Raw genomic sequence first — 27,860 nt, 5'->3', positions numbered from 1 at the left:
TTTGTGTTATTACCAGGGAGAGGAAATAAAAATAATTTATTCGTTCGAGTGTTACTATGAAGCTAGGATATGATTATAAAGCCTCAGGTAAGGATAAAAGTAGGAGAGAGATTAAAAGCACCAAACGAAAGTTCAAACACCTTCCCTTTTACAGTCAGATACTGTGATGCTAAAGTATGACGCGAGCGCCTCAAATGCTAAATGAGGTACATTTAGTATGCTTAGAAACAATTCCGACTCGAATTGAGAAGTTACGAATGCAACTGGAGTCAATGTGAAGTTATTTAATTTAAACATGAATAGTATTTAACATTTCAAATACAACATTCTGAGTAATATGTAAAGTATTTACAAGTACACAATGCAATTGTCCACACAATCGTACGAGTATGCCAGACGTGCACTGGCTCAGTTTTAATGGTAATAGAAGCTACAAATGTAAAAAAACGTGTTTAGAGTAAACACTTGCGGCGGGAATGACAAGTGGCCGTAGAGCTGGTCCTTCGAGTTATACTGTTAGTTTTATAGCCGAGGAAATTGTGTTTATTTACAATGTATTGATTTATAGCGTTATTAACACGCTGCGAAAATAGTTGGGGTTATTAGTATTGGCATCTTCTTCCTGGTAGTAGCATTGGCATTTCAGATTTATATTTGTTTTTCGAATGGGAAATTTTACTTTTTTTTAAAAACGGAAATCTGAATAATTTTTTTAAGATAAAATATGTTATCACTCTTTAAATTATATTTACTTTGTAATTTTCTTAATATAAAGTATTAATTTTTTTTAAATACATGTTACTGATTTAGTAGTAATAAATAAATACATAAGCCAACGTTTCATTTAGAGAATTAAATTTATACCTTCATAAACTTTATTTTTTTATAAATAAATATTGAATTCAGTGTGGTCGAAGCGAATCGATCGTACGCATCGATATCACCCATTATCTCGATATTCTTTGCGCCGTGTTTGCTCTGTAAGGATTTATAAGTTAATCTGCTAGTATTAATCGTATAAAAACAATGTTACTATCGACTTTTATTCGATTTCATGCTTAGAGTTGATAAGATTGGTAATCGTGAAGATCTTGATTGCTATATCCCTATGACATTATAAAGAAAATGAATGGTGTTTGTGTTATTTTCAACTATTTCTATTGAGGTTTCTTGCTCCGATAACAAAACAAAGCGCGACGTAGAGTTACGTCACTCAACCTGCAATATCTCGAAAATTGGGTGACAAATGGGGAACGGAATGTCTTAATACAGGCTTAAAATTAAACATACTAGAAGCTAAAGAAATGGTGGTTTTTTCAACAAAAATTTTACGTTCCATGAAAAGAAAATTCATAAAAGATTATATTAGAAATTAATGGAAAAAGAATCCACACATATGACTAATCTATATGGAATAGTAAAAATCATATATCACTATTGTATCGAATTAAATATCTATATCTGAAACAAGTGGCCCGAGTTTTTATTTATGTACACCGCCTTACCATATTACTCTGTCGAAACGTATGATTTACAAGTTAATTTCCCCTCAGTATTGTATGGATGAACTATTACTAAGACTTTATAGGTGTATTCTGATTTACTGCATCCTAATCGACGTTTTTACTTGTATGGGTATGGGTTACTATTATAGGACTATTGTGAGAAAGTTGAAATTGTTCACTAAAATTAGTGTTTAATTATACTAGAAGGAAATAGAGACTGATCTAATTGTTAACTTTGTACTCTTTCCGTATAATCAGGCAGGCAGAGAGTACTCGGTGTTGAGATATTCTGTTCTACTCTCTCTAGCCGAATTTGAGACAGCGATAGACGATCCACAGCGAGAGATAGTTTATCTTAGTGGGAGAAGAGTCCATGAGAGATTCAAAGGTTTTTTATTAAATACATACAACTTGAAACAACGCAGCGGTATCCAAATAGCACGATTTTCGATTTAACGAAAAATATATTATTTTGCTTAGTCTTCATGTCATACAAAATGTGATTTCTACTAAGTGAGGCTGCCGCCTTGCTATCTATTTTTCCATACTAAAATTTGGTTCATTTATACGTTTATATCTAACTTTTGGGTTCTCGACTCTTCGCTCCTAAAATATATTGTTGTCCAGATCGAACTTCATTATCATATTTATTGAAATTCCACCCGCCACCAATTTTTCATAGTAAATAAGAAATTAAAAGAAAATTTCATATATCTGAAATAGAATGTATACTATCTGGAACATCAACACGTCGTTATAAAGCGGTAATTAGTTTACACTGCGCTTATTAGCCGTGCCTATATGTGGACGCGCTATGTGCAGCTAATTGTATGAGAAGTTTTTATAATGCATATATTCTGTAATAGGCTACCTTTGCTTCTTTGATGTAACAGTAAAAAAAATGTTGTTTTACTTAACTTAATGATAATTAAATGTTTTAATTGGATTTTAAAAGTATAACGAGATTTTTCTTTAGAAGTTATCTTTTTATAGTAATACATATCTTTTTTATGTGGCGTTGCAATTTTGTATTATTTTCTAGAGGTTTGCTGGATGCAAAAGATAAGTTTGCATAAAGCGTAAAAGCGTCTCTACTCTCATGTCTCCCTGATGCACTAGTAGAACAAGTGCATATCTCACCGTTTATGCTGGTCTTATATACTGTCCTTCATATTCATTTCGTAAGGAATAGAGAAAGTTATTATATGACATTATTTTTAAATGTTTTTCGTATTAAATATAATTATATTAATTATATAATTTAAAACAAATATTTCACACCAGAAAGATCTATCGACTTCTGTCACAGTATGCAATTCAGATCAACACAAACAAATAGGCTATAAATGTTTATTACTACACATTATCTATACATTATACTGTTGCCTAACGTTTTAATTAACACCGTACTAAATAGCATTGGCTGTATATGGAATGATACGTTGGAATTAAAGCTCATTGCTAATATTCTATAAAGCACTAGCACTACAGTATGAACGTAGAAACAGAATTTTTAATAGGTGATATTTTTATTGGCACCGCCCATATCAGCTCATTTTAGAGGCATTACCTTTTACAAAACTAAATCTTACCAGATATATAAATGTCCCTTTTACTCATATTTGAATTACCGTATACAGTCAGATTTGAGGAACAACCAACTATACTTAGCCATTTGTGATAGGTGTCGATAACTGGCCCCTTGGTAAATAACTGCTATCGACCGTCTTGAAACACAAGAGATTTTTTTTATGGAATGAGCGCTCGGGTCACCTGATGGTGATCACCGCCGCCCACGACTCTGTGCAGCACCAGAGGAGCTACAGGTGCGTTGCCGGCCTTTGAGGTGGAGATAGACGCGCTTTTTGCGAGTTCAAGATCAGCTATACTCGTACACTAAAATATTATATGCGCTTCATCCTTTCCTTGATGTCATGGTCAATCCTTAAATAATGAATCAGGGCAGATAACATCAAAGAAAACAAATATGGCAGTGGGAGGGTCCGCCAGCTGAGATCGGTTATTAACTCGCAAACTAATTTGTTAATGCGACCTCGGTTCGCGTCAAGTGTAGATTGTGAACAGTTTTATATGAAGGTTCATATTATTAATAATATATATTTTTATTAATAATTTTTGCATAATTATTAATAGTAGCAATAAAAAATAAATGTTTTAAATACTTGTATAAAACATATACCTACACCAAACAATTTCTCAAGTAATCATTTATTAATTTATTTTTAAAATATATTTTTAAGTGGAAGCCAAATGAAACAGCAATACACAACTGAATTAGTAATTTATATTATTTTTAAAGATACCCAAACTTAACCAACGATGACGATAATGCTTATCTCAAAAGCTCAAAATGATTTACCAGTACCATTCAATGAAAAATGTGTTAAATTCAATGGAGAAAAGAGTGTCGTGAAATAAGTTTTTTATGCCTACTTACTATGACGCTACAAAGAAATTATTAATTCTAAATACATAAATATACATACAAATTAAACACAAATCCCTTTTCCCTTATAACCGGTAAAAATAATCTCAATATCAATTGAAATGAGTACATGGCCGGACACCTTTTTTCCCATGTTCCCGTCCTAGGCACGATGTTACCAGATAGGTGATAATGTAGCAGTATCAGGTTTAAGATTTTAATCGCAATTGGCGCGGTCACAGTACACTAGTGGTGTAAGTTACGAGAGGTTTACACTTTATATGTCTTTATGTTACTTTAAGGTTGAATGTATTATGGAGGCTTATTTGTTTTTAGTTTAATATATGAATGTTTATTTATTATTGTATTATATAAGTTGATTATAAATAAGGGATAATCTAATTTTTTTTCATTATACATAGAAATCAAAAAATAAAGTATATATGATGATTGCACCAACAATTTATTACTAGATTTAACTTTATAGGTGCACCGATGCTATGATTACACATCTACTATCTTTGCCAATAAGGCCTAGAATCACTTGTTTGTGTTTGTGTTGATTATCCATATGTTATTTAGACAAAAGTTAAAAATATTACGAAAAAGGACAAGTTAACTATCTTATTAATGAAGAAAAAAAATATTTCAGTTCACTTTCCTATGGCATGAACCACAAAAATTCCATACACCATCTTAAGCACTAATAAAGCATTGTGCTGGCAGTTAATTAACCCTCTCAGATTTATTGCGCCCACAAAGTCCTGATATACTGGCGTTATCGAAAATCGATTTAATATCGAGGTTAATTGAAATATAGGTGATTAACATTCGATATACAGAATAATCGATTTTTGGATTGCATTTGCGTAACTCAGGTCATGTTGTATTCGATTCGATGTCTTTGTATGGTTTATCGCTTAATAATAGTGTGTGTACACTATAAATTAATGCAATTGTAATTTTAAAAGTGCCTTTTTTTACATTTTGTTAAGAGTTATTCCTTCCACATTAAAAAAAATACATATATTTATGTAGAAAAAAGTAACTTATTTAGTTATTCTTTTAAATTATTGAAGAAATGAATTTTAAAGTTCAAAAGTCTAATTTGTATTTATAAAAATAATTGCCCTGTATTCATAATACCAATTAGCTCTGCAATTATAACTGCCAGTTGTTTTGTAATATTAATTGAAAATAATTATAAAATAATTTAATAATAAATTTTAATTGTTTTTATAAAAACAACTGCCGATATGACTACTAGATGGAAAAATGTGGTTATAAATATTTTTATAATAATATAACTTGCTCACATTAAAAGCTATACTTTTTTTTTTATAAGATTAAATAATTTAATTTCGTAATATAATATCGTATTTAATTAAAAAAACTTAAGTATAACTTACTTTTTCCCCTAAACAATAATTGCGTGTTGAGTGGCACGATGTTAAAAAACTCCAGGGGACAAAGTTTTGAACATAAATTTTCCGATGATATATGAACCTACAACCCTCGGCTTCAATGAGTCATATTATTTATACTAGCTTTTTTCTGCAGCGTCCCTCCCATATGGCACAAGATACATAATATGTGCCCAAGTCAACGATTCCCGTGATTTATAATTCATTCCTCAATAAATGGACTATTCAATACAAAAAAAAACAATTTAAATCAGCAGTTCTTGAGATCAGGGCTTTCAACCAAATAACCTCATAAGATTTATTAATATAAATCTTATACTTATAAATTAGTTATAGTAATCAATAAGTTTAAAAAAAGATAAATTCTTAAGCTTCATTATACTTAGTATAGATAAAATATTATTCATCACGTCACCAAAATGCCACCCCCACTTCATAAATTATGAAGACAGTGGCACTACACTTATCCTTCCACTTCCACTTCCACCTCCACCAAGGCGCTTCATACACGAGACGATAATTAAAGAGACTTGGATGATAAATAACGAACTGTCGGTGTTTTTACCGCAGATGTCATTATCTCGGCCGACTCTATCAGCCGTCACTTGATTGCGCGGGGGAATTGTCTAGAGCTGTTGGTTGTGCGCAAGCGCAGGTTTAAACTTAAATATTATTTTTTTAGTTTTTTTAATATTTATGAGATTATGAATTATTATATGTTACATATGATGTTTCATGGTTTCTTTGATTTTTGCGATAATACTAATTTTAACTGTGTGAGTATAGATTACTTGAAAATATTTAAAATGTCATTGTGTAATAAGAATTATTGATCCAATTAAGCGCAATATGTTCATTAAAATAACTTTGTATCATATTTAATACAATTATTGGATTTTTTTATAGTAACAACTATTATTACAAAAACACTAAATTATTTAACTAAAAATACGAATACAAAAGTTCCTCCAACTAAAAAAAACTATTTCTTCACAATATTTAGTAACAACTTTATACAATCTCTGAGCATCCCGCGACACCGTAGCGCATGAATAATCGAAAAGTCCAACTTGATGAGAAGGCAAGCGTGAGAGCTTTTTTGTCGTGACCGCGGTCAACACGAGACCTTTACGACATATTAGATCACTTGCAAAGCTTACAGTCTTTGAATCCGCTCACACTGTATCCTGAACATATTAGACCGTGCAAAGGGAACCTAGTGTTAAGACATTAGGTTCCCTCTATTCCCTACGTTTCGTGAAATTTTCTGAATTTTTCGAATTTTGGGTGTTGAGTGGCGGAACTTAACGTCAGGCTTAACCTTGGTGCAAAGAATTGAAAATACTAATAAATAATAATTGAGTCCCACGAATCGGGATCGAATCCACAACCGTTGCGTTAGAGTCACACTCTTGTTCCCCTGCGCCACGACGACCTCAGTCGTTATATCTACATAATAAGATCTATGCAATATTAAGAAGAGCTTTCCTAAAAGCTTTGAATTGATATTATTAACGTAGAGGAAACTAAGGCTTGTATTATACTTTACATGGTTCATTTTTAAATGATACGTAGATTTGAGACTTTTGTGGGGCTGTATACTTATTTTACAAATGATAGAGTACTTTGATGTCGTCGTGTTGATTAATGGGATTGTAAAAAATGAGGGCAAATTGTAAAACTGTTTATCGTCACATTCGATTAGTTTCTCAATATCATTATAGTTTGTTCTCAATCTCAATATCATTATTTTTTTCGGTTATCTACCATAATACTAGTAGATAACTAACATATTTATAAGTTCTTCATTATTCATCTATTTTAAGGATTTTTCATGCAATCAGTCTACATAAGACATTTTAACCAGATTGTAAAGAAAAATAGTTCAAAATACACTTAAACAGATCCTACTGTTGCGGTACGATATCATTAAAAGAAATATAACTAGTTCACCCATCTCTATAATTATTAACACCAGAGCAATTACCTTGCAGATGTTAAAGCATTCGTCATAAAGTGATGACTCTTTTATCCAAAATCCATTAATATTTTTTCCATTCAATTTCCATTTCAATCTACATCCTACTGTATAACGAACGCCGAGATATATTAATACAGTAATCTAAATGGGTAAAAAATAAATGACATAGCGGCTCCTCGTATACCGATTGAAGAATCGATGCAAATGACTTATTAAAAACACCATCTATGGTGATGTTGACTTCACTGTTAAGGCTATCGAGGTGAGGCTTAAAGCCATGATGGCTTTCAAAAATTGTAAATACATTGTTGTTTTTTTGGTTACTTGTTTCTTACATTGTATGTATGTCGATGAGGAAATTACCTATGTTATTTTTATTGGATGATGCTCGTCCATTTTGGAGTTATTTTTTTTGCTTAAAAAGAAATCTGTAAGTTAAACTGCAAAGGAAATGGAAATATTTTAGTTGTAAGCTTTTCCATATGTAGAAATCGAACTCGCAAACACTGTAGAGCCAAAATATGTAGAAATTTCGAAAAAGGCATTTTATTTTTATTTTTATTTATAATACAAAGTTGTCACTTTGTATTATCAAAGCGGCGTTAAGTTCCGCCACACAGCTTGCAATGAACCGATTCTGCTAAAAAGCGGACAACATAGCCTTCACAATAGCTTGTCTCTGGTTACCCTGCCATATGTGCAATACAGGGCAAAAAATTAATTACACGGTTACTTAATTACTTCCCTAGTAGGTATACCTGTCTATATAAAAATGAACATTAATTATTAATATATTATTTTGTTCACAGATACTGTTAAAGGCGATTTCGGTAAGTTCAATTTGATGTTTTTTGTCACCTTCTGACATTTTAATATGAGTCGCCATCAGTTTTCAATCAACGAGTGACATGTTAATACAAGGGAAAAATATCGTGATTTATATTTTGTACAGGTATACTACTAGACTTATTCTAGTTAATTCTCTACATTATAGAGAAATTATTAGAATATGAGGCCAGTAAAATCGACTGGTTGTGGGTTCTATCCCCACTCGAAGAGTTGATTATTTATTTATGTATGTAAAGGAAGCGTTAAAATAATAATAGAAGACAAAAATTATGTGGGCATTAAATTAATTTGTACCAGCTTGCTTAAAGTTACAAAGCTAAATTCATATAATTTAATAATAAAAGAAAAACACAATAATAAATCCACCTCATTCAGCAACACAAACATTAGCATAATAAAATAATTTAACTAATATTTCATACTAATCACCAATTAGCTATAGTCCTGCAATTACGTCATTTATATATGAAATTGTTCACCTTCCGAGGACCGCGGTTAATGAACGGTAATAAATAAAAAAGGTAATAAGGTAGCACCTGCCAATCAAGCTAACTTAGCATTAAGCAAAATGTGAATCGATTTTTTCATGGGTTCCGTACATTTCTCTTTTTTTTCGTCTTCATTAAAGTAAATAAGTATTCTGACGTACACATTGTACTCATTAAACATAATTATAGGAGGCCTTATGAACGGCGCAACGTTCGACTATAAGCGCGATGGTTGTGGATTCAATTCCTACAAGGGAAAATAAATTATTTTCTAGTAAGACCATACAGCGAGTCGTTGATTTCCAAAAAAACTGGACTTAAAGGAGGGAATAGAGTGTTTTACCACTAGGTTTCCTCTGCCTTCCCAGCAATACATGGGATACAGCGTGATGCCAATCAGTTATATGTGTTATATGTAAATAAATATTTAGATTACCTTTGATAAAGAAAATCGTATGTGAATATATATTTTGTTTCATTGCTGGTTTTAATATTTTTTTAAAAGATTATGCAGATTGTATCGTAGAGCTTTAAATAACAACTTAACAATTATCACTCTGTAATTGTCAAACCAAATAAGAGATAAGAGTTTTCATCTAATTTTTATACGAGTAAGGCCAAGTTTTACCAAGCACACAAAACGTAAAGCATGTCTCTTTTCCTTATCATAACTCTCCTTAAAAGTACAAATTTAAAATTCCAGAAGAAACTAAGTATCTCCAAATAATAAAATACGAAAAATTCCTCCACATACTACTAATGTTGCTGCATTATTTTAAAAGGTGTCGTCCATTGCATTAATAAATATTTTCTACGTAATTTGTGCTATTATTCACACCATCATCTGCTATAATAGTAGGTTATTTTCAATTGTTTGAGGCCGATTAACGCATACCTGTCACTGAGTAAGTGATCGTATAAAAAATGTAATGGACTTATAAATTAATGCTTTTTTTATTTTAACTAAAAGCTCGTAGGCAAGCTCGTAACAAGCTTACTTCGTAAATTCGCAATGCATTTGTAATTTTTATTTTTACCTTATCACAATTTTAGAGGTGATACAGATTACGTCTTAATATTTATTGTTAAGTAGATTACGTAAATTAATTAAAAGCCTGCGACTGTCAACGCGACGGTTGTAGAAGCGATTCTCACTCAGGGGAATAAAATATTTAATATTTTCATTTGCTCCGTCTAGTAACGAGGCAAAACGAGCGCTTGAGTCCTCCTCAGGATCACGTAATATCTCAAGAATTCGGCGGAAAGTGGGGAACGGAGGGTGTGAATAGAAAACGGTTTGTCTAAACACTAGGTTTCCTAGGTTCTCTCTACCTACCCTGCTATGTGCGGGGTATAGCTAAAAAAACATTTGTAGATATTTTATAATATAATATTACAGTTTGCTTCTTAGTTAACGGTTTTCTAAAATTATCAGCATCCCAACGTTTGTATTTAAGTTTATTAAACGGTAAAATATTTTATTATTCCATTGTAGAGCTAACAATGTAAGTTTGTTTATCCAACACTCGACGTGCACGCGTATTCGTATTTTTGAATTATTGTGACTCGACATTGCGAAGTGGGTACTTTGTTAAAAGTAAGAAGTTTTAAGCTCAGTTAGTCACGCACGTTGGTTTTTATTGACGTTTTCGTAAATAAAGTTCTTTGGCTTCTCGATTTTTGTACGTTGAAATTGTACTTTTGTATGCATATGTTTTATATTTATATGATATCTTGATGTTGTTTAATTGGTAGAGTCGTCTGTTTTTTTTAATCTGAGAATTTTCTGTAAATGTAGTAACACTTATAACTTCTCTTGCTTTTGCAGTATATCTTGCAATAAAGAAGTTCAGATCATAATTTAGAACAAAAGTCATTATTTAATTAGTAAATGTAGTTCGTGTAATGTTTCATTAAATTCAAGCGTAAATAAAATCTTTAGAGCTTTTCTTTGTATTGTTCAGTAGCATATCACGAGACGTGACTTGATACAATCGCATCATTCGTATAGTATAATGTAATAAAAATATAAATGTAAATTGTTTGTTATTTTTTTTAATGAAATAATTCATTCATGTTCAAGGTTTCATTCATTCAATATGTTTAAATTAAAAATAATAAAAAATAAATATATTTTACAGTATATATCGTACGTATTATTTTATTTGGATTATAATTTAGAATGTTTACAAAAAAATAATGGCCATTAAAAAAGAGTCTTTATTTCTTAAATGCTTTCTAAATAACTGTTCAAAAACTTACCAAAGCTGTAGTATATTTTAAACAAGTTAATATTAATCACAAAATTAAAACAAATTTAAAAGCAAACAAGTCCAGTGTAACATAGTAATATGTAAAATAAGCGTAGCATACATATTACTTAATACGACAAGTTGCGATGGTCTCGAAAGTAATTTTAGTAAGTAGTACTTGTCATAGGTTTTATTTTTTAACCTCATTCTTTTGTGCATAATTAGCAAAACAGAGAGGAACAAAGTAAAGACTCTCCGTTCTCCGTGTTCTACCAGAATTTGAGACTAAATATGATGTTGATGAAAGGGTCCTTGGATCTCCTTCTTACAAAAATTTGACGTTAAAAACGTAATTCGTTTCCGAAACAAATAATCAAACTTCAATGATATCAAAAATCTATCAAAATATTGTTCGTACCGGACCACAGAAAAGAAATGTAATTTGAGCACTGAGTCATAATAGTATCTGTATTCATAGGGGAGTGGAAAAAAATGTGGAAATTATTCTCAGGTACAACAAATGTAGTGTCGCCGGCGGTTTTTATCTCGTTTCTAAGAAACTGCTGCGCCTGCGCATATCGATTTGTACGCCATCTAATTAAGGCGAATATCATGTGTTACTGAATAATATATTACTTTATAAGAAATTTCTCATTTTTTTCGGTTTTAAGGTTTACTAAAAATATAAAAAAAAAATTATCATACTTCAGTTGATAGTAGAAAATACAACAAGTCGTTTGAACTAGACGAAAACAAAGTGGGTATTGTTACTTAAATTTTATCATTAATTGTACTGTTACAGATAAATTTGCATTTTAAGTACAATAATGTTATTACATAAAAATCACTATAGCAATTAAAACGAATATCTCTACATTTATTAACAAATTGAACGTAATCAATATTTATTACAAGTTATAAATCAATGAGGTTTAATGTAATGTAAATCTTATGACATAAATAAATAATTATATAATCGATGTCGCGGAGTGGGACAGCGTCTGATAAAATAATTGCGGCGTTGAGTTTCACCACTTTACATGCAGACCTCCAAATTCTGGCGACAAGCTAACTCCAGAGTGTTTTAACACTAAATTCTCTCTTCCTATAGCAATAATACACATTTGATATCGATATAAACATAACAAACTTAATAATACCATATATTATGTTTTTTTTTGTGCAGATCTAGTGTGAGATATTCTATGATCTCTATATAATTATAATCTTTTGTTATTTTTTTATGCTATAATAAGGCAGTTAATAAAAAATAATAAATATAGGAAATAGTTAACTTTTCCTATTTCAATTCAATATTATGATATTTTTGACTGACTTCTGTAAGAAAAGAAGGTTATCAATTCGACTGTATTTTTTTTTTATTTAAATTATATTAGATATTTAAATGCACGCGAACTTCCCCTTAACATCTCACGAGTATAACAATGAAAGTAATATAAAATGCGGTGTCGTCCCGCTGGCGTGAACCGTATGTTATTGGATTATTTTAAAGTAGACAAGGATGTACCGTCCTTTAGTTATGAATATTGTTATTTATTATTCATCATGATCGTGATAGTGCGGGATTCGTAGCGGGATTGGGAATGTCTCTTCGATTTATATTTACTTGTCCAATATTAGATATTATTTCAATTTATAAAGTGGTATGAGTGTCATTTTTAAATATATTAATATCTTCGTTTTTCTTTTTCGTTCCTTCGTGCTTCTACGTTGGAATAAAGGAAGAAAGTTATCAAAGTGAATTTGTTAATTATAATATTATTTTGTTTATTTATATAATTTTTTAAACATATAAATAATAATATGTAATACTACGCAAATATTTCAACAAATAATAGCTTAACTATGACTTTAAATTAATATGAAACAATAAAATAAATATGATGCAAAACATTATCTAATCTACATGACTACCGTTTGAATTGAAAAATGGTTTATTAACAGACGTACCTATAGCAATTCTGAGACTTCCGCTGGCACCGCCTTATAATATCCGTCCTATAGTTATTTTAATATTATATAGACGTTATACAGTTATTAATAGAAATAAAATTTAAGTATTTCATCTATAATTTAGATTTTAATTAAGGCTATAATATGAGGTTATATGAATATGAAAATCTTCTATTGATGATTGACAAACAATACACAAAAGAAATTAATGGACTTTGAAAGTTGAAATTTAGTATAGCGATATTGTTAGTGAGAAAACGATCTATGAAATTGTTTTTAGATCTATTTATCCAAAACAAATCGATCCAAGCTGTATCTAGCGTATCATAAATCTTAGCTAACGACGTAACGGAACGAATGATAAAGTGCTCAGCTCTTATTAAAACCTAAGTCTAGTTAAACTATCCGGTACCACTAACTGTTTCCAAGAAATATAGTTAAATTTTAACTAGTCAGTTAATTTCGGTCCCCCGCATATTGCCTGTGCGGTTAACACTTTAACGTTTGGTTTAAGTTTAACGTAAAAAACGTTGTTTTTAACCACAATGTTAAGCTCGCGTCAGATAATTGTATTACGCGGTTTTGTCCGACGATTGACTATTCATGTAAAATTGTGGGTTTTGTATGGAGCTTTATTTTGTATGAACGTGAAACAATTTTTATTTGATATACTTTTCCTTATAATGTTAACATATTTTTTTTCATCAGGAATGGTAGAAAAAACCTTTTAATATATTACTGTTTCATATTATTCACCTATTTTGAAATATTTTACGTTGTATAGCACAATCTATGAAAATAGGTGAAATTAAACGACTTGTATGTCCAAATTCGAATTAAAACTCGTCTCACGTACTGAGTAATATCCTAAATAGCGGCTAGACGGCGTCAAAACTTTTAAGCTAAATTATAATTCTCATCCTGTACTAGTAATTTACACCTCCCTCTTTAAATACTGTCAAATTTACTCATTTGTAATACCAATAAGTTCATTATATCACGTTGTATTCAAGCTACGCTGTCGGTAGATTTGTAGACGAAAGATGGTTTCTTTGAAATCGTATTCTTGGTAGAAAGTAGGCGTGAAATGGTTGCGAATATTGATTATTTTGTACTACATATATAATGTATAGAACTATGATTAAAATGCGGAAAACAAAAGCCTGACAAGTCTGACATACATATAACGGTTTTTGCCTATTAATAGCATTGCTACACTAACATTAAGTTTAAATAGCAATTTTTGGTTTTTAGCTTTATTCTATATCCCGCATATACTAAACAGAGTAGGTAAAGGGGTAGAAAAAAAACCTAGTAGGGATACTTTAGACATTGTATTTCCCACTTTCTGCTCAATTTTGCTAGTTACGTGGCGGATTTAAACGCCTTTAGCTTTTTAAAATAGTGAGACTGTAAAAATAATCCATTTCCTCGAATAGGAACCTACAACCGTCGCGCTAACAATCTAATGCCACTGCGTCATGAAGGTCTCTTTAATATATAAAGCTAAATTGATAACACATTTTCTCTATAGAATAATTTATATGATAACTGACATGCTTATCCTATTTAGAATTGACACTTTAACAGCTGACTGTTAACTTGACATTTTAAAAGATTAATCTGCGAGCATTTACTCAACCTCTTATATCAGTACTATAAGTCGCATTGAATTGATTTATAGACCTTTCGTCCATGTGTCGATACTAGTGCTTGTACTATAAGTAATATATTTCATGTCGATATATTTAATATGAATGATTTTTCATTTACAAGAAAATTTTACTTAAAACTGAATTGAACTTATTTTATACTGAATTGAATATAGGTTTAACTTACCCTTTTTAATTTTATATGTTACCTCTGGCTCCTTATAGTGAAATAAAAATAACTTTTAATTCGCAGAACAAAATATATTTATAGCATTCCAGGTGTTGATAAATTTATTTCTTCTGAAATGAAGAGCTTTTTATTTTAAAAACCTAATAAATATAAACGATGTTAACATTTCAACGCTACCAACATGAGCCAATAAATATTTAAGATCATCGAGAAAAAAATAATAGTTATGTTTATTGAAATTTCGATGTATTCAACACTAGTTTAGTTCTGTGGGTTTACCCTTGAAAATAAGCGTATTTTGATATAAGAAGTCATAGATATGCTATAGCAATGAAACGATATTATAAAACAAAAAATCGAGTTGATCCTTTTTCCCGGATATTAGGACAGCCAGAGAGAACCTAGAGTCAAGACACTTCGTTGCATAAAATTTCAAGTATGTTGAGTGGTGGAACTCAACACTGCAAACAAAAGAATATTAAATATGGTGATTCACTAAAGCACCTTTGAGCTAGCTGTTTCTTATTTTATTACCTGTCAGTGTCGACTACTTAATAAGTTCACGCTTTAAAACTAAACATAATTAGAGAATTAATTCAAAATCTATATTTTATAGGTAATAGGGTCTATTATTGTATAATTCGGCTTCTAAAAAGACAATTTTTATTTGTTTTGTCATTCTCGACACGGTTGGAGGAAGTATAAACTGTCAAGCTAGTGTTCAAAGGTAAGCCATAAAGTTTGGAGGTGAAATTTATTTATTAGGGTCACCACTTGGGTAATACTTGGTAACGTGTGATTTATTAGCGGATCACTGGGTTTATTGGGCCCTTCTTTATTATCCTTGTTTTATTCATGGACGCCTCTAGTTTTAATGGCTTTATAATGAGATGTGAATTAATAATGATAGGTCAGTGTAGTGTCACGCTAGTGGCTCAGAGGCACAAAAGTTTGAGTGTAAACATAACAGGTTCGATTTCCACTGGAGGAAATATAATAAATTTCCTCTTCATCCATGTGCGGGAAACAGCGTGAAGCTTTTTGAAGAAGAGAGAATACAAGCGAGTGATAAATGAGTAGATACTTAAGTTCTGTTATCGGTTCTGACATGTAAATAATAAGATAGCCATTCATTTTGACTAAGATATAAGGTATCCCATGCTATACGGTGCTATACTATACATAAACAATTATTACAATAAATATTAATATATGGGTACTTCAAAACAATGTTACGCAGGAATGTTAGAAATAGTCCGGAACGCAAACGATGAATGGACGATAGCTTGACAAATCGTACAAATATCTTTCTAGGATTGTATTCCACTTGAGATGTTAAGCTATTATTTATTAGCATTCATTGTATTTACTTATTTTACGTGTTTTATAACGATTGTCGAATGTTTGATACTTACATATATTTTAGAGAAGTAATAAGGAGTTAGTTGAGGCCGCAGGGGCACAAGCGTGACAGTGCGCTCGACAGGTTGTGGGTTTCATTCCCATTATAATAGTATTTTCATTTCTTTGCTATCGTGTTGAGGCAAAGCGCGGCGTTGAGTTTCGCCACTCAATACGGAGAACGGAGTGTCTGTACATATAGCGTGAAGCTAAAAAATAAATAAGAATCCTACGTTGACAATGTAAGAATCTTACGTTACACATTTTACCAAATCCTAGGAACCAAAATATTTCTTTCTATTTTCCGTCAAGCACACGATACCTGTACAGACTAATATTCTTCAAGTTTAATTTGTTTAAGCGATATTTAAATTCTACGCTTTCAAGCTACCAGTATATCACAGGGCCGAAGCAGCCGGACGCGCACGTATGCGCTTCTTTTGGTCCAAGACCCATATACGATGTAACTAGCGTTGAAACTCATTGTAATTTATGGATGTCCACACTCCACAACGCGAATGTTAATACCAGTTGAAAGGATCAACCGCGGTCGCTGGCACCCGTTGATATATTCTACGTAACTGGGTTGTGCCTATTGTCTCTTTCATTTGTGTTGATTTAACCTTGTTTTAGCTTGGTTATGTTTTGTTTAAAATATGGATTTTGGGAACCATAATCAACGAATAGTGTGTAAATATCACGCCTTAAAATTAAGTTTAAGTTCTTTGTAACTTCTCTAAAAGATAAGGCATTCGGGAAGATTGCATTTATACCTTTTATGGATACTATAGAATTAATCTATTTAGTAGATAGGAAAATGATAACCAAATTTTTGATAATCATAATTCATTATTAACTGAATGAATGAATCTTTCATTCATTCAGCGTAATTTTTTTGTAATTTTTTACATGAATCAATGAAAAAAAATTGCATTATATGATTTTATTATATTAATCATCGCCATGCGTGCCATATTTAAGATCATATGAACTTACATCCTTTAAGTAAACTATTATTTTATAGTCGCAATAAAAATAATGTATTTATTATAACAAATGTGTGACAAAACTACTATTATGACCATTCCATTTGCTTCGCTCTGGTGTCGAGGTAAAGCGCGGCATTAAATTCCGCCACTCAACACACAATTCTTACAGAAATCGACGAAAAATGGAGAACTGCGTGCCTTAACACTGAACTCTTTCTGCCTACTCTGTTATATACGATCACAGCGTGACGCTAAAAAAATAAAATAATTTAAAAAAAACAAAACCAAATAAATATACTGCAAAAACTAACACGTGTCTAAGACTACAATACTAAAACAAACGACATTTTAATGAGACGATTCGTGTTCAAGGCACAGCTTTGCTAGCAGAGGCCATATCTAATGATGAGGGTATAAGTGTCACTATTGTCCACTGACTTATATGTAGTGTTAAAGAATAGCTTCGTGATCGAGGGTTCTAATGGTTGATTATAACAAAACTTATATGGAACCACGAATAATTGGCAATCATTTGTTATATTATGATATTAAAATTGTATGGATAGCCAAATTATTTGGTCTTCTATTTTTATTTCTAGCGAATATCTTATAGGACTTGTAGGTGTACCTATAATTATAGTATTCGACTAATATAGTTGTACGAAATGTCTGATAGTCAATCTGGTAAAACTTATGAAATTCTAATACACATGTTGATAAAATTCCTCCACTCTCCATCTTCCACTCAAAAGTAAATTAATTTCGTATTTAAGCTAATTACGTTCGCTTGCTCGTCAGAGACCACCAATTCAACTGGCCATCATTTTTATTTATATAATAATACATTTCTTGACAATACCAAGTAAGTTTAATGAAGAGGAAATACACGTATCCATTATGACGTGAATATATCAAACATGTCATACATGTTTTAAAACTTTTAAAAGAAGTCACGCTATAAGGATCTGATGATATCATTCGAGACTTTACCTCCCACCATTAACGAGCAAATGATCAAAATAAAAAGACAAGTAATTATTTAAAAAATAACTGAAAAATATATTATTATTTAAGTCGAAACAGGTCAATTAGTACAACATTTTTATGCAATTCCTTTTATAAAGACTTAATAACATATTATTCCGCTTAAAATAATGTCATATATCATAATTGAATGTTTAACCTGAATAGCAGGGATGTTCTCCGCCGATTACAATTGTAGTGTACTGTTATATCGAGTTTATTGAACTGTAAAAAATCGAAAAGTAAAATCGATGCAATCTAGACTAACGAATCGAGTCGGGCAGTAACACCATAAGACCGAATGCTTCTTGGAAGAGCCGAAACAATCTGACGGCTAAAAAACAATTAAATCGTAATTAAGGACCGTATTGAGAGAGACGGCATGCGCGCCAACATTGCACCACTAATTTAGGGGCTAGTGATGTACTTATATAATGATGGAAATAGTTTTTTGTAAACATAAAAATTGATTGGATATGTAAGTCTGTTTGTTACGGCCTTTGTTAGTAAGCAACACCTGCAATATTAATTCTTTCGTGTGCTTCACACATTCCTTTTAACAAATCGACATATTTAAGTACAATATTATTGAAATGTAGTCAAATGTCACGTAATGCAAAGTATAGAAAATATGTTTAAATGTTATCCTCGATGTATGTAAATAGTAAATATGTTTAGCAATAATACGTGCATACGTATTATATAGGTACTTTAAAATACTTGACACCGTTTTGATTAAAAAACCCTCACACCATTGAATGTGATTGTTGAATGGTCTATAAAAATCGATATTCGAACCTTCCAATTTTGCTTTCCAAAACATCGTAAATCTTTCGTGTAAAAACATATTTATCGATATATTGCAAAATTTTGTTACATGACTACATAAAGGCTTATTAAGAAGACAACGTTCGGGGCATGTTTAAAACAATCACATCTTCATTAATTACGTCAGGAATTTCACATTGATGGCTTTCCTCAAAATCGTACTATAATACAGTACCGTAGTTAAGAGAGAAAAGCGAACTCGTAGTGACAAAAACTTGTCGAATTTATATGTCCTCCATCTACAGAAGCTGGATACTTGGTAATCTTGATATGATTTCATAACACAGCCTTATTGGGCTTTCGGAGTAAGTTTCGTACAAACGACGCTTTTTCGTACATTTGTTTCAAGAAATGGAATGCGAACAACATGTTTGAATTATATAAATAAAAATATAAGTAAATTCGGGGCACGGTCGCGAGCGAAGCAAAAAATTAATATACGACGCAAAAATTTATGTCTCGTTTATATCGTCGTAATTGCATATTTCAATTATTATACGAAAATAAAGATCTTTATTTGGTTTATTGTTCTCGAATAAATCTTATAAAATCATCTGATACAGAAACAGTTTCTTTGTATGTGATAATGACGATTCGGCTGACTGCTCGCTCAATTACTCGCCTGATTTTTTGCCATTCCATTCACTTGTTAAATTTTAACAGTAATTAACACTGATTCCGATGCAATTTTATTTTTAAGTAAAGAAATTACTTGTATTTTAATGAACTGAATAAATATTGATTATTTTTTTGTATCTCGCGTATTAGGGAATTTAGTGCTAGGACACTCCGGTTCCCACTTTCCCCAGAATTTATAAACGCTATTGTATATTTACTTATATTTCATTTTTGTTCCAGGTAAAAATGATATGGGAAGACTTACGTATGAAAACAAACGTGATCAACGATGAACAAAAATATACCCAACTATAACATAATAATGACAATGAAAAAGAGAATAAAATTGAGATTTGATTTAACCTAAAAAGTGTAATTGGTGCTAAACGTAAAGACTAGTGATGTTAGTAATAAAACTGTTAAAATTATTAAAGTGACAAATATAGACGATGCTATTGGATATTGAATAATGCCTGATCGCGAGTCGGTCGGAGGTCCTGGGACAGCGGGCAGCGGTGGTTTCCTGCCATTACAGTTTCCTTCGGCGTTTGCGGCGTTCCACGCCACGACCCCTCCTGGACCGGCCGCCGCGATGCATCACGCGACGCATTACCACCATCATGCACAGTAAGTGTTTTTATTTATTAAGTTAAGACTAAATATATGCCGTATAATTCTGCTACTTCTAAAAGCGAAATACTCATTAAGTCGAAATGTGGATGGAGAAGGGGGTCTCTCGGAATCCGGAAAAATAAATAATATAAATCTATTTTAGATTTCAATTATAGTTTAAAATATATTTTCCTATCTACATGCAGCTTTTTATTTTCTTAATGACACGAAGCACCTGCCTGTTGCATTTGTTATGCATACAAGTCTTTTCATTCGCTTTCGACAGGTATATTAAAGTAATATCTATAGTTCCTTACTTTATTGGAAAATTACTGCGTTATCGCAATTTGTAGTAATTATTTATTATATTCACATGCTCGTACACGTTTTAGAGTCAAGTGTCCTTTCAGTGTTACGATCGTTTCGAACAGGGCTCGTTCCGAACAGCCAGCCTCGTTTATTGGACTAGTCCATAAAATAGAGTGGTTCATTAAGCTTTTGTCCTTGTGCAGGCCGTGAGGTAGTTTCATTGCATAACTTGTATTTTCGCACTAATTATATTTCTGCCTCTCGTGCTTGCTGTGTGAGTACAAGTAATTTACGACCCATTGATAGATTTTATAGGTTTAGCATTTAGAGTTTTAAAAATTAAGAAGAAAATGAAGTACTTACTGAAGGCCGTCGTAGCGCAGTGGCAAGTGTGTCACTATAGACGTGGATTTGATTCCAAATGAAAATATAATTTTTTATTAATAATTTAATTTCCTTGTTTTGGTAATAAGCGTGGCGTCGACTTCCGCCACGTATTGACAAAATTCAGCGAAAAGTGGAGAACGGAGTGTCTTAACACAAAAGCTAAAAAAAACACTTACGAATAAAAACTTAAATTTATGTTTCAATTTAAAAAAAATATCCTAAGAATAAAAAATCCATTAAAGGTTTCATGTAGGGCAAGCTCTGTAATTACAAAATACATACGTTTGAAGATATTTAGTGCCTATCTAAAGATACGTGTGCTATAAACAAACTAGTTGATTAAAATTCTTGTAATACAACTACATCCGTTCAACGTTATTGCACTTTCCGTCGTACAAAAGCTGAAAAGGAGCAGGTAGACGCTTTATATTAGATCGCCGAGGTTATAGCCGTATTTTACGAGACCATCGTAAAATGGGCAAGCAATGTGTTACTTAATGGTGATATATTACCACAACGGTTGCGAGATCCAATTGGCTACATTGACCTAAGCTAACCGGACAGTAAAAAAGAGTCTAACAATCAATGAGCCCCCAGCAAAGGAACAGGAAGTCATCAAAGGGATTGAGACGTTTACAATATTGGGGCGGACATTAATAAAAGCAGCACGCATTTCAACAAATGAGGAACTCGCCGCTCTCAAAGACTACGGCGTATAAAGAGACGGGCTCCGTCGGTCGACTGGTATGATTAATGTTAGTACTCCTGAATACTCTGTCCGCGGAGTGCTTTGAGGAATAAGACTTTTGAAATTACTTAGCAGAAACGTTTTGTGAATACAAATTTGATTGATGTTGAATTAGCATAGGTATTTTCTGAAATAGATTTTTTCGTAGTTATAAATTGTAAGCAATTATGTTTAAAAATCTACTTAGACAGGTATTCTACTTACTTTTTTAGATATGATCGACTTCTCAGATTATTTAATCAATTTATAATGACGCCAAATAATTTTCATAATTCCATACATATCTAAATCTAAGTAACGTATTTAGCGAGCTATTAGTCACAACTCAATAAATCATCTTTCCCTGAAACCATCTTGGGTCCAGCATCTCCACTTTTCAGTTCGGGAAGCCGACGCCGGAAGCGCGGCCGTGTGTGCCCATTAACGGCGCACGGTGCCTCATTTAACCCGCTGCCGCGATAATTGCCACCACGTGGTTATTCCAAGCGTTCTAATTTTATCACGCACAATGGGTTGGACACGATCAGTTATTTTTGCTTCGTTTGCTTCGTCAAAGTCACTTCTTGGGCAAGGAGGTGTCGCGGCTCGGTCGATTCATTAGTACCGCTTTGAACTGATGTATCGACGTCTCGTGTTCTCTCGCCTACTAATTCTTTGATAGTTTTTGTCGTTTTGTAACCATTGTCGCTTTGTGTTTTGGTATTTTAATGTCTCTTCGGTTGTCTACTACTGTATTTTCATTGAGTTGGAATATTTTAAAGAGAAAACGGCTTTTTGTTTGGCACTAATAAATTACTTGGAGTATAAAGGCAATAATTGAATGGAGTTATGTGAAAGTTCAATACTAAAGAAAAAAAATGCATTGTAAATAATGGTTAAAATAATATATTTACAAACTTACAAAAGTGTATTTATTTCAACAGTTTATTAGATTACTAACGTACAAAACGCAATACAAATAAAGATTTTTTTATCTTATATAAATAAATTGATTAATAATAAAAAAAAATAAAGTAGTGGGTTCGATTTCTACTCGGGGGAATGAAATATTTAATAGTTACGTTTCGTCGCTCTAGTAACGAGTAAAAACATAGCGCAGCCTTGATTTCCGCCATTCAACTAGTTATTGACAGAAATTATCTTAATTATTCCCGGGTTCCCCTTACTTAATCTAAACCTGGTGAGCGTAATACAGCGTGAAACGAAACATATAAATACATGAAACTAAAATATAATCATGACTTGCTTGCATCTTAAAGACTACATATTGCATAAAACATCTTTTTATTAACATATATGTACTTAGATTATGTCTAAAGTCCCTCAGGCTTAGCAACTATAGATATATCGCCTTGTACTAGAACCGGTATTTTATCGATCTTCAAACGGAACGTTTAACAGTTCGATTTAACATGACAAGACTCTACATGACAATTATAACATTCTGTTTTATGCAAAAATCTCAAATATATGTGCATGTAGTTTTATAATTGTACAGCTGTATAGAATGACTAGCGGACCCGGACGCGGCTACGCCTGCTTCAACTATAAGAATATTTATTAAATATATTCATGAAATTATTTTCAATTTTCAATAGAATTAGTAAGAAAATATAAGCTTAATTATATATTATTATATTAGAAAAAAAATTCTGAGTTATTGAAATGAACCACGAAAAGGATTAAAAGTAACTAAAGGATAGGTATTCTTAATATTAGAAAAAGTATCTAAAGTTTTCCGTGCGTGTGTACATAGATATCGACTCTATGAAATAACTAAACATTTCTCTCTATTAAATAGGACAATTTTAGCGGGCAATATCAAATAAAATAAGAAGAGAACCAAGATGTAGTCTAAATTAATTATAAACAGCAAATAATTACATAAAAATTAACAGTAGTTCGAAAATGTATGAAAATTTATAAAACCGTCAACGTCATCTGCCCGTTCGCGACGGTCATACTATGCCGCCCGAAGGCTAGGTTATTTCGAATCAGTGACATCTCCTTAATTATTTATTAGAATGTTATACAGTAAACTATAATTTCAATCTAGATAAAAAGCTAAAAGTGACTATTATATTTATTTTCATAAGGATGAATATCAAAATGTCGCGGTAACGGTTGCGTAGCGACGCGACGGTTGTTATTAACATGGCAGAATAAATTGCATGTCAAATTAGAAAGTACTTTAAAATATATTAGTATATATGTGTAATGTAATGTTATATAGCCTATAGCACTTCTGAAGAATGCAGCTTTCATACAAAACAAAAACAATGTAAATCGAACCAGTAGATCCAGAGATCTTAGCGTTCAAACAAACAAACAAACAAACAAACAAACAAACTCTTCCGCTTTATTATATTAGTATAGATAACATACATTTATTTAAAAATTGTTGTGGACATTGATAAAAATGGAAATATTGTCTCTTTGAATTGTAGGTACATCATAGATCATCATACATAGTATTTAAAAAATGTTATAGTTTTTTTCTATGTTGCAGCACTTTACTGATTATATTGATTTAGGTATATTTAAAATGAATTATTTATAGGCAATAAACAGCAGTTTGCTCCGGAGCTAATATTAAGATACTAAGTTCTCCACTTTCAGCTTTTCAAGATTAGCCTATAACAGCTACCAGATTTGATAGAGCCCAAAACCTCGCGATCACGATCAACCACGATCTATGTATTTCTTATTATTTACAAATAGTTATCGATCTATGTATTTCTTATTATTTACAAATAGTTATCGACCTATTATTTCTTATCGAATAAATTTATTATATTATGAAATACTATTGAAAAGCTTAACCTACTAGCTTTCATACTTGTGATAAAGCTGTACTATCTAATTGCGCACATGTTCCCATTGCCACACACGTAGAACAATATCGTGGTGCTTTTGTTTCATTCTATTTTATATCCTCGATGATTTGTGACTACAATGAGGATGGGATGCGGGCGAAAGAATGGTGTATTGTATAGTATGGGGACATGTGTTAAAATAAAGCTCAAGCTTTATTTTTATATTATGTAATATGGTACTTAAATGAGGTCAAATTATATGATATGGTCGTTTTTTCTTTTGTGTCTGCCCCTATTTTTTCTTGGTAAGAAAGAAGTTGTGAAATATAAGGCTAGTCTTTTAAGTGTTTAGCTAATATAACACTTGATTCTTTAATTAATAAGAAGGCTGTTTGAAATTTGATTGAAATAATTACAGTTTTACATACTCTGGACTCTAGTTCTCTTATAACCGACTCCGACTGTAGGATCGTCCAAGTACCAGGAGTACAACTTGGCGTAACCGTTTCACATCCCGCTATGAATAGTTTACAACTTTTCCCATTGCTGTCCAATTATTGTTCTCGGAAATGCAAAAATGTCCGAATGGAACTTGGCACGTATCGCAAGTGATTTATATGTTTGCCTTAAAGGAGCGTCCGCCTTGCTCTATACAACACAAATCATTTATTTGTGTTAAACGTCAAAAAACTAATTATGTGTTGTGCAAAAGATAGAAGTGTAAAAGATAAATTTTGTTTTTTGATGCTTGACGAAGCATTTTTTTAGTCTTGGTAACAGGAAAATCATATTTACTTTAATATTTACGATATTTATTGTAAATATTGATTCAACGACGATATGCATGCACGCTGTGTGACTCATTTAACTATTGTGAGATATTCATCACAAGAATGGTTTAAATATTATTTCTCGTAAACTTATAATAATAACATTATTTAAAAGTCAATGTAAAATATAGATAACCTGAGAACGTAAAGAAAACGACTGAGTAAATATAATAAAAATAAGAACCACATATTTTAGGTCTTAATTAACATATCAAAATCTCAATATAAATATACACCTACCCTCATATCCTCGAAAAAGGTCTGATCGGTCAATCGTCCCATAAAACAGTTCCGGTCATAAATTGGTCATTCCATGCATCCTGCTACAGTACACTATTGTCATAATCGTTTATAAATAGATGGCGGAGAGCGAGTGACTGTACCAGATTGCTGGCTCTACAATGTTGCTTTATTCTAGTTCCAACTAGTTGGTACGAGTTTGGACTCTTTTCTCGACTTGAACTACTTTAACTTTTGCTGAACTCTCATATTATATTTTAAATGCTTAAATTTTCTAAATTACCTATACCAAAAAAAGTTAATTTTAAAGGAACTGCTGTCACGTAGATAGATGTAACTTTTTTATAAGTGTGCTAAAAATATTACAAAAAAATATTAGTACAAACTATATTTTCTAAAGAACTGAACATTTAAATTTTAATGAAAGAATGACTGACGAAGCTAAAAATATGTAAATATTTTTATTTAATACAATTTATTTATAAAATATTGAGAGGACGCCAAAATAATATTTAGGTTAATTACTATTAAATCATCACCACCCGCATTGACATCACGCTAAAGCTAAAAATAAATTAATATTTTTATATTCATTTATTTTTATCCTAGGATTAATCCTAGGACTTCTTAACTTTTGACATGATAATAAGAATAGATAAAAAGAAAAAAATGATGTACAGTTATTACTTATTTTGTATACTAATTTAACTCTCAAAGATTTACATCAATCCAAGAACGTGTAAAACCACATCCATCATGCTTTAGAGAACACGCTTCTGCAAAAAGAAGCAAAAAAAAAAGAAAAAAACAACAATTTCGCAACAAAATTAAGGTCATATTAGTTGAAATTCAATACGAACTCATTTTTAAAGCTAATAATCTCGAACCAAATAAAACGAAATAAGATATCGGCATTAAAAAGCAGAGTAACAAAAAGCGTATCATGCAAGTTTGCGTGTGCCCAGTAGCAGCGCCGTACCAGACCTGTTCTCATTATGGAGGTGCGTGCTCACATCAGTTAATGGTTCCAACGGAGGATTTATTGAGATATTTATTAATATATTATAATTATTCCAAATGTTTGTAAATAAAGTTATTATTTTATGAAAATAGAAGATGATTGAATTGATGTTAAATATGTATTTATATTACCTTTAAATATAAATATAATGTTTGAATAGATGATAGGAATAGGAACTATTTGTAAATTGAAGCAGATTTTAACTATATTTTCTATTTATAGTCTGAAATACGAGTATACTAAGTTCAATCACTATTGATTGAAAAAGGGTCAAGCAAACTGTGAAACAAATTGAGAACTTCAGAAACTATGCCAAATTTATCATACTGCCTGAGCATTTATTTAGTTTTATAAAAAAAATATTGGTCAAACTTTAAAAATTGAGCATAATAAATACTAGGCATTAAAAACCCACCTCAAAAATTAAAATTCGTAATAAATCTTCAACCATACGGTCCATACGTAAGTAAGTACATAAATGTTTATAGTACCAAAGATTAATTAGTACCTAGCCTCCTCATATTTGCTGCTGTAATACAAAAATACTGAAGTTTTTCTCAATATTCCAGTTTTAATGTGATTCAGAGCTGGTAAAGAACAATAATGTAAATGGAAACTGCGATTCATACTCGCGGTTAATGGAATAATGGGTTTTTACTCTTTAATGGGTTTGCCTTTTAAAATTCGTAATTCAAAAAGGTTTAAGTATTCTTAATGCAGATAAAAAAGTCTGACAGAAAATAAACACACTTTATTCCGAATTCGTTTTCATAATAAATAAGACATATATCACTAGATATACTTCTCATAACTTTAAAGTTAGTTATCATTTAATTTAGTTTTTCTTACTTAATTTTACTAAACTGACAAATAAAATTACCTTAATTCCTCTAATTATTGTCTTAAATTTATACTATATTTTACATACGATATAAATAAAGTTAAAAATGTAGAAGTTAAGATTCAGAATAAGTTAGTAAAACCAAAATAGAACTTACCATCCTTACTAAGAAATATAAGCTGTGTAACTCTATACACTATCAAAGCACACACGGAAATGCAGCACCTGCTGGTGTTTACAGTGACAATATGTTTAACACTGAAAACATTAACTCTTATTTCACCTTTTATTGAGTATATTTAGAAATTTAATTAATAATTTCACTTCATTATATTAATAATGACTTCACCCTGTAGCCTGTGCATAGCAGATTAGCAGAGGGAACTTGGGAACCTAATGTCATCATGATACATCCGTTACCCACTTTCCGCTAAAT

General features: G+C 31.3%; 1 protein-coding gene across 1 annotated transcript in view; it reads left to right on the top strand.

The window, feature by feature from the left end:
* The window catches only part of ci (transcriptional activator cubitus interruptus), an 86,538-nt gene that overhangs the window by 18,651 nt on the left and 40,027 nt on the right, over nt 1-27,860 (top strand). Inside the window, exons 2-3 of the mRNA XM_085201757.1 lie at nt 8,166-8,186; nt 19,861-20,247. Of these exons, the coding sequence (XP_085057883.1) occupies nt 20,090-20,247 (158 nt within the window). The 5' untranslated portion in view covers nt 8,166-8,186; nt 19,861-20,089. The remainder of the gene's footprint in view (nt 1-8,165; nt 8,187-19,860; nt 20,248-27,860) is intronic.

This window comes from Heliconius melpomene, chromosome 18, assembly GCF_056956725.1.
Source record: "Heliconius melpomene rosina isolate 202511_hmr_F chromosome 18, ASM5695672v1, whole genome shotgun sequence".
In the NCBI taxonomy this organism is placed as follows: Eukaryota; Metazoa; Arthropoda; class Insecta; order Lepidoptera; family Nymphalidae; genus Heliconius; species Heliconius melpomene.
Note: the sequence above shows the minus strand (reverse complement) of the source record. Positions and strands in the feature narration are given on the sequence as shown.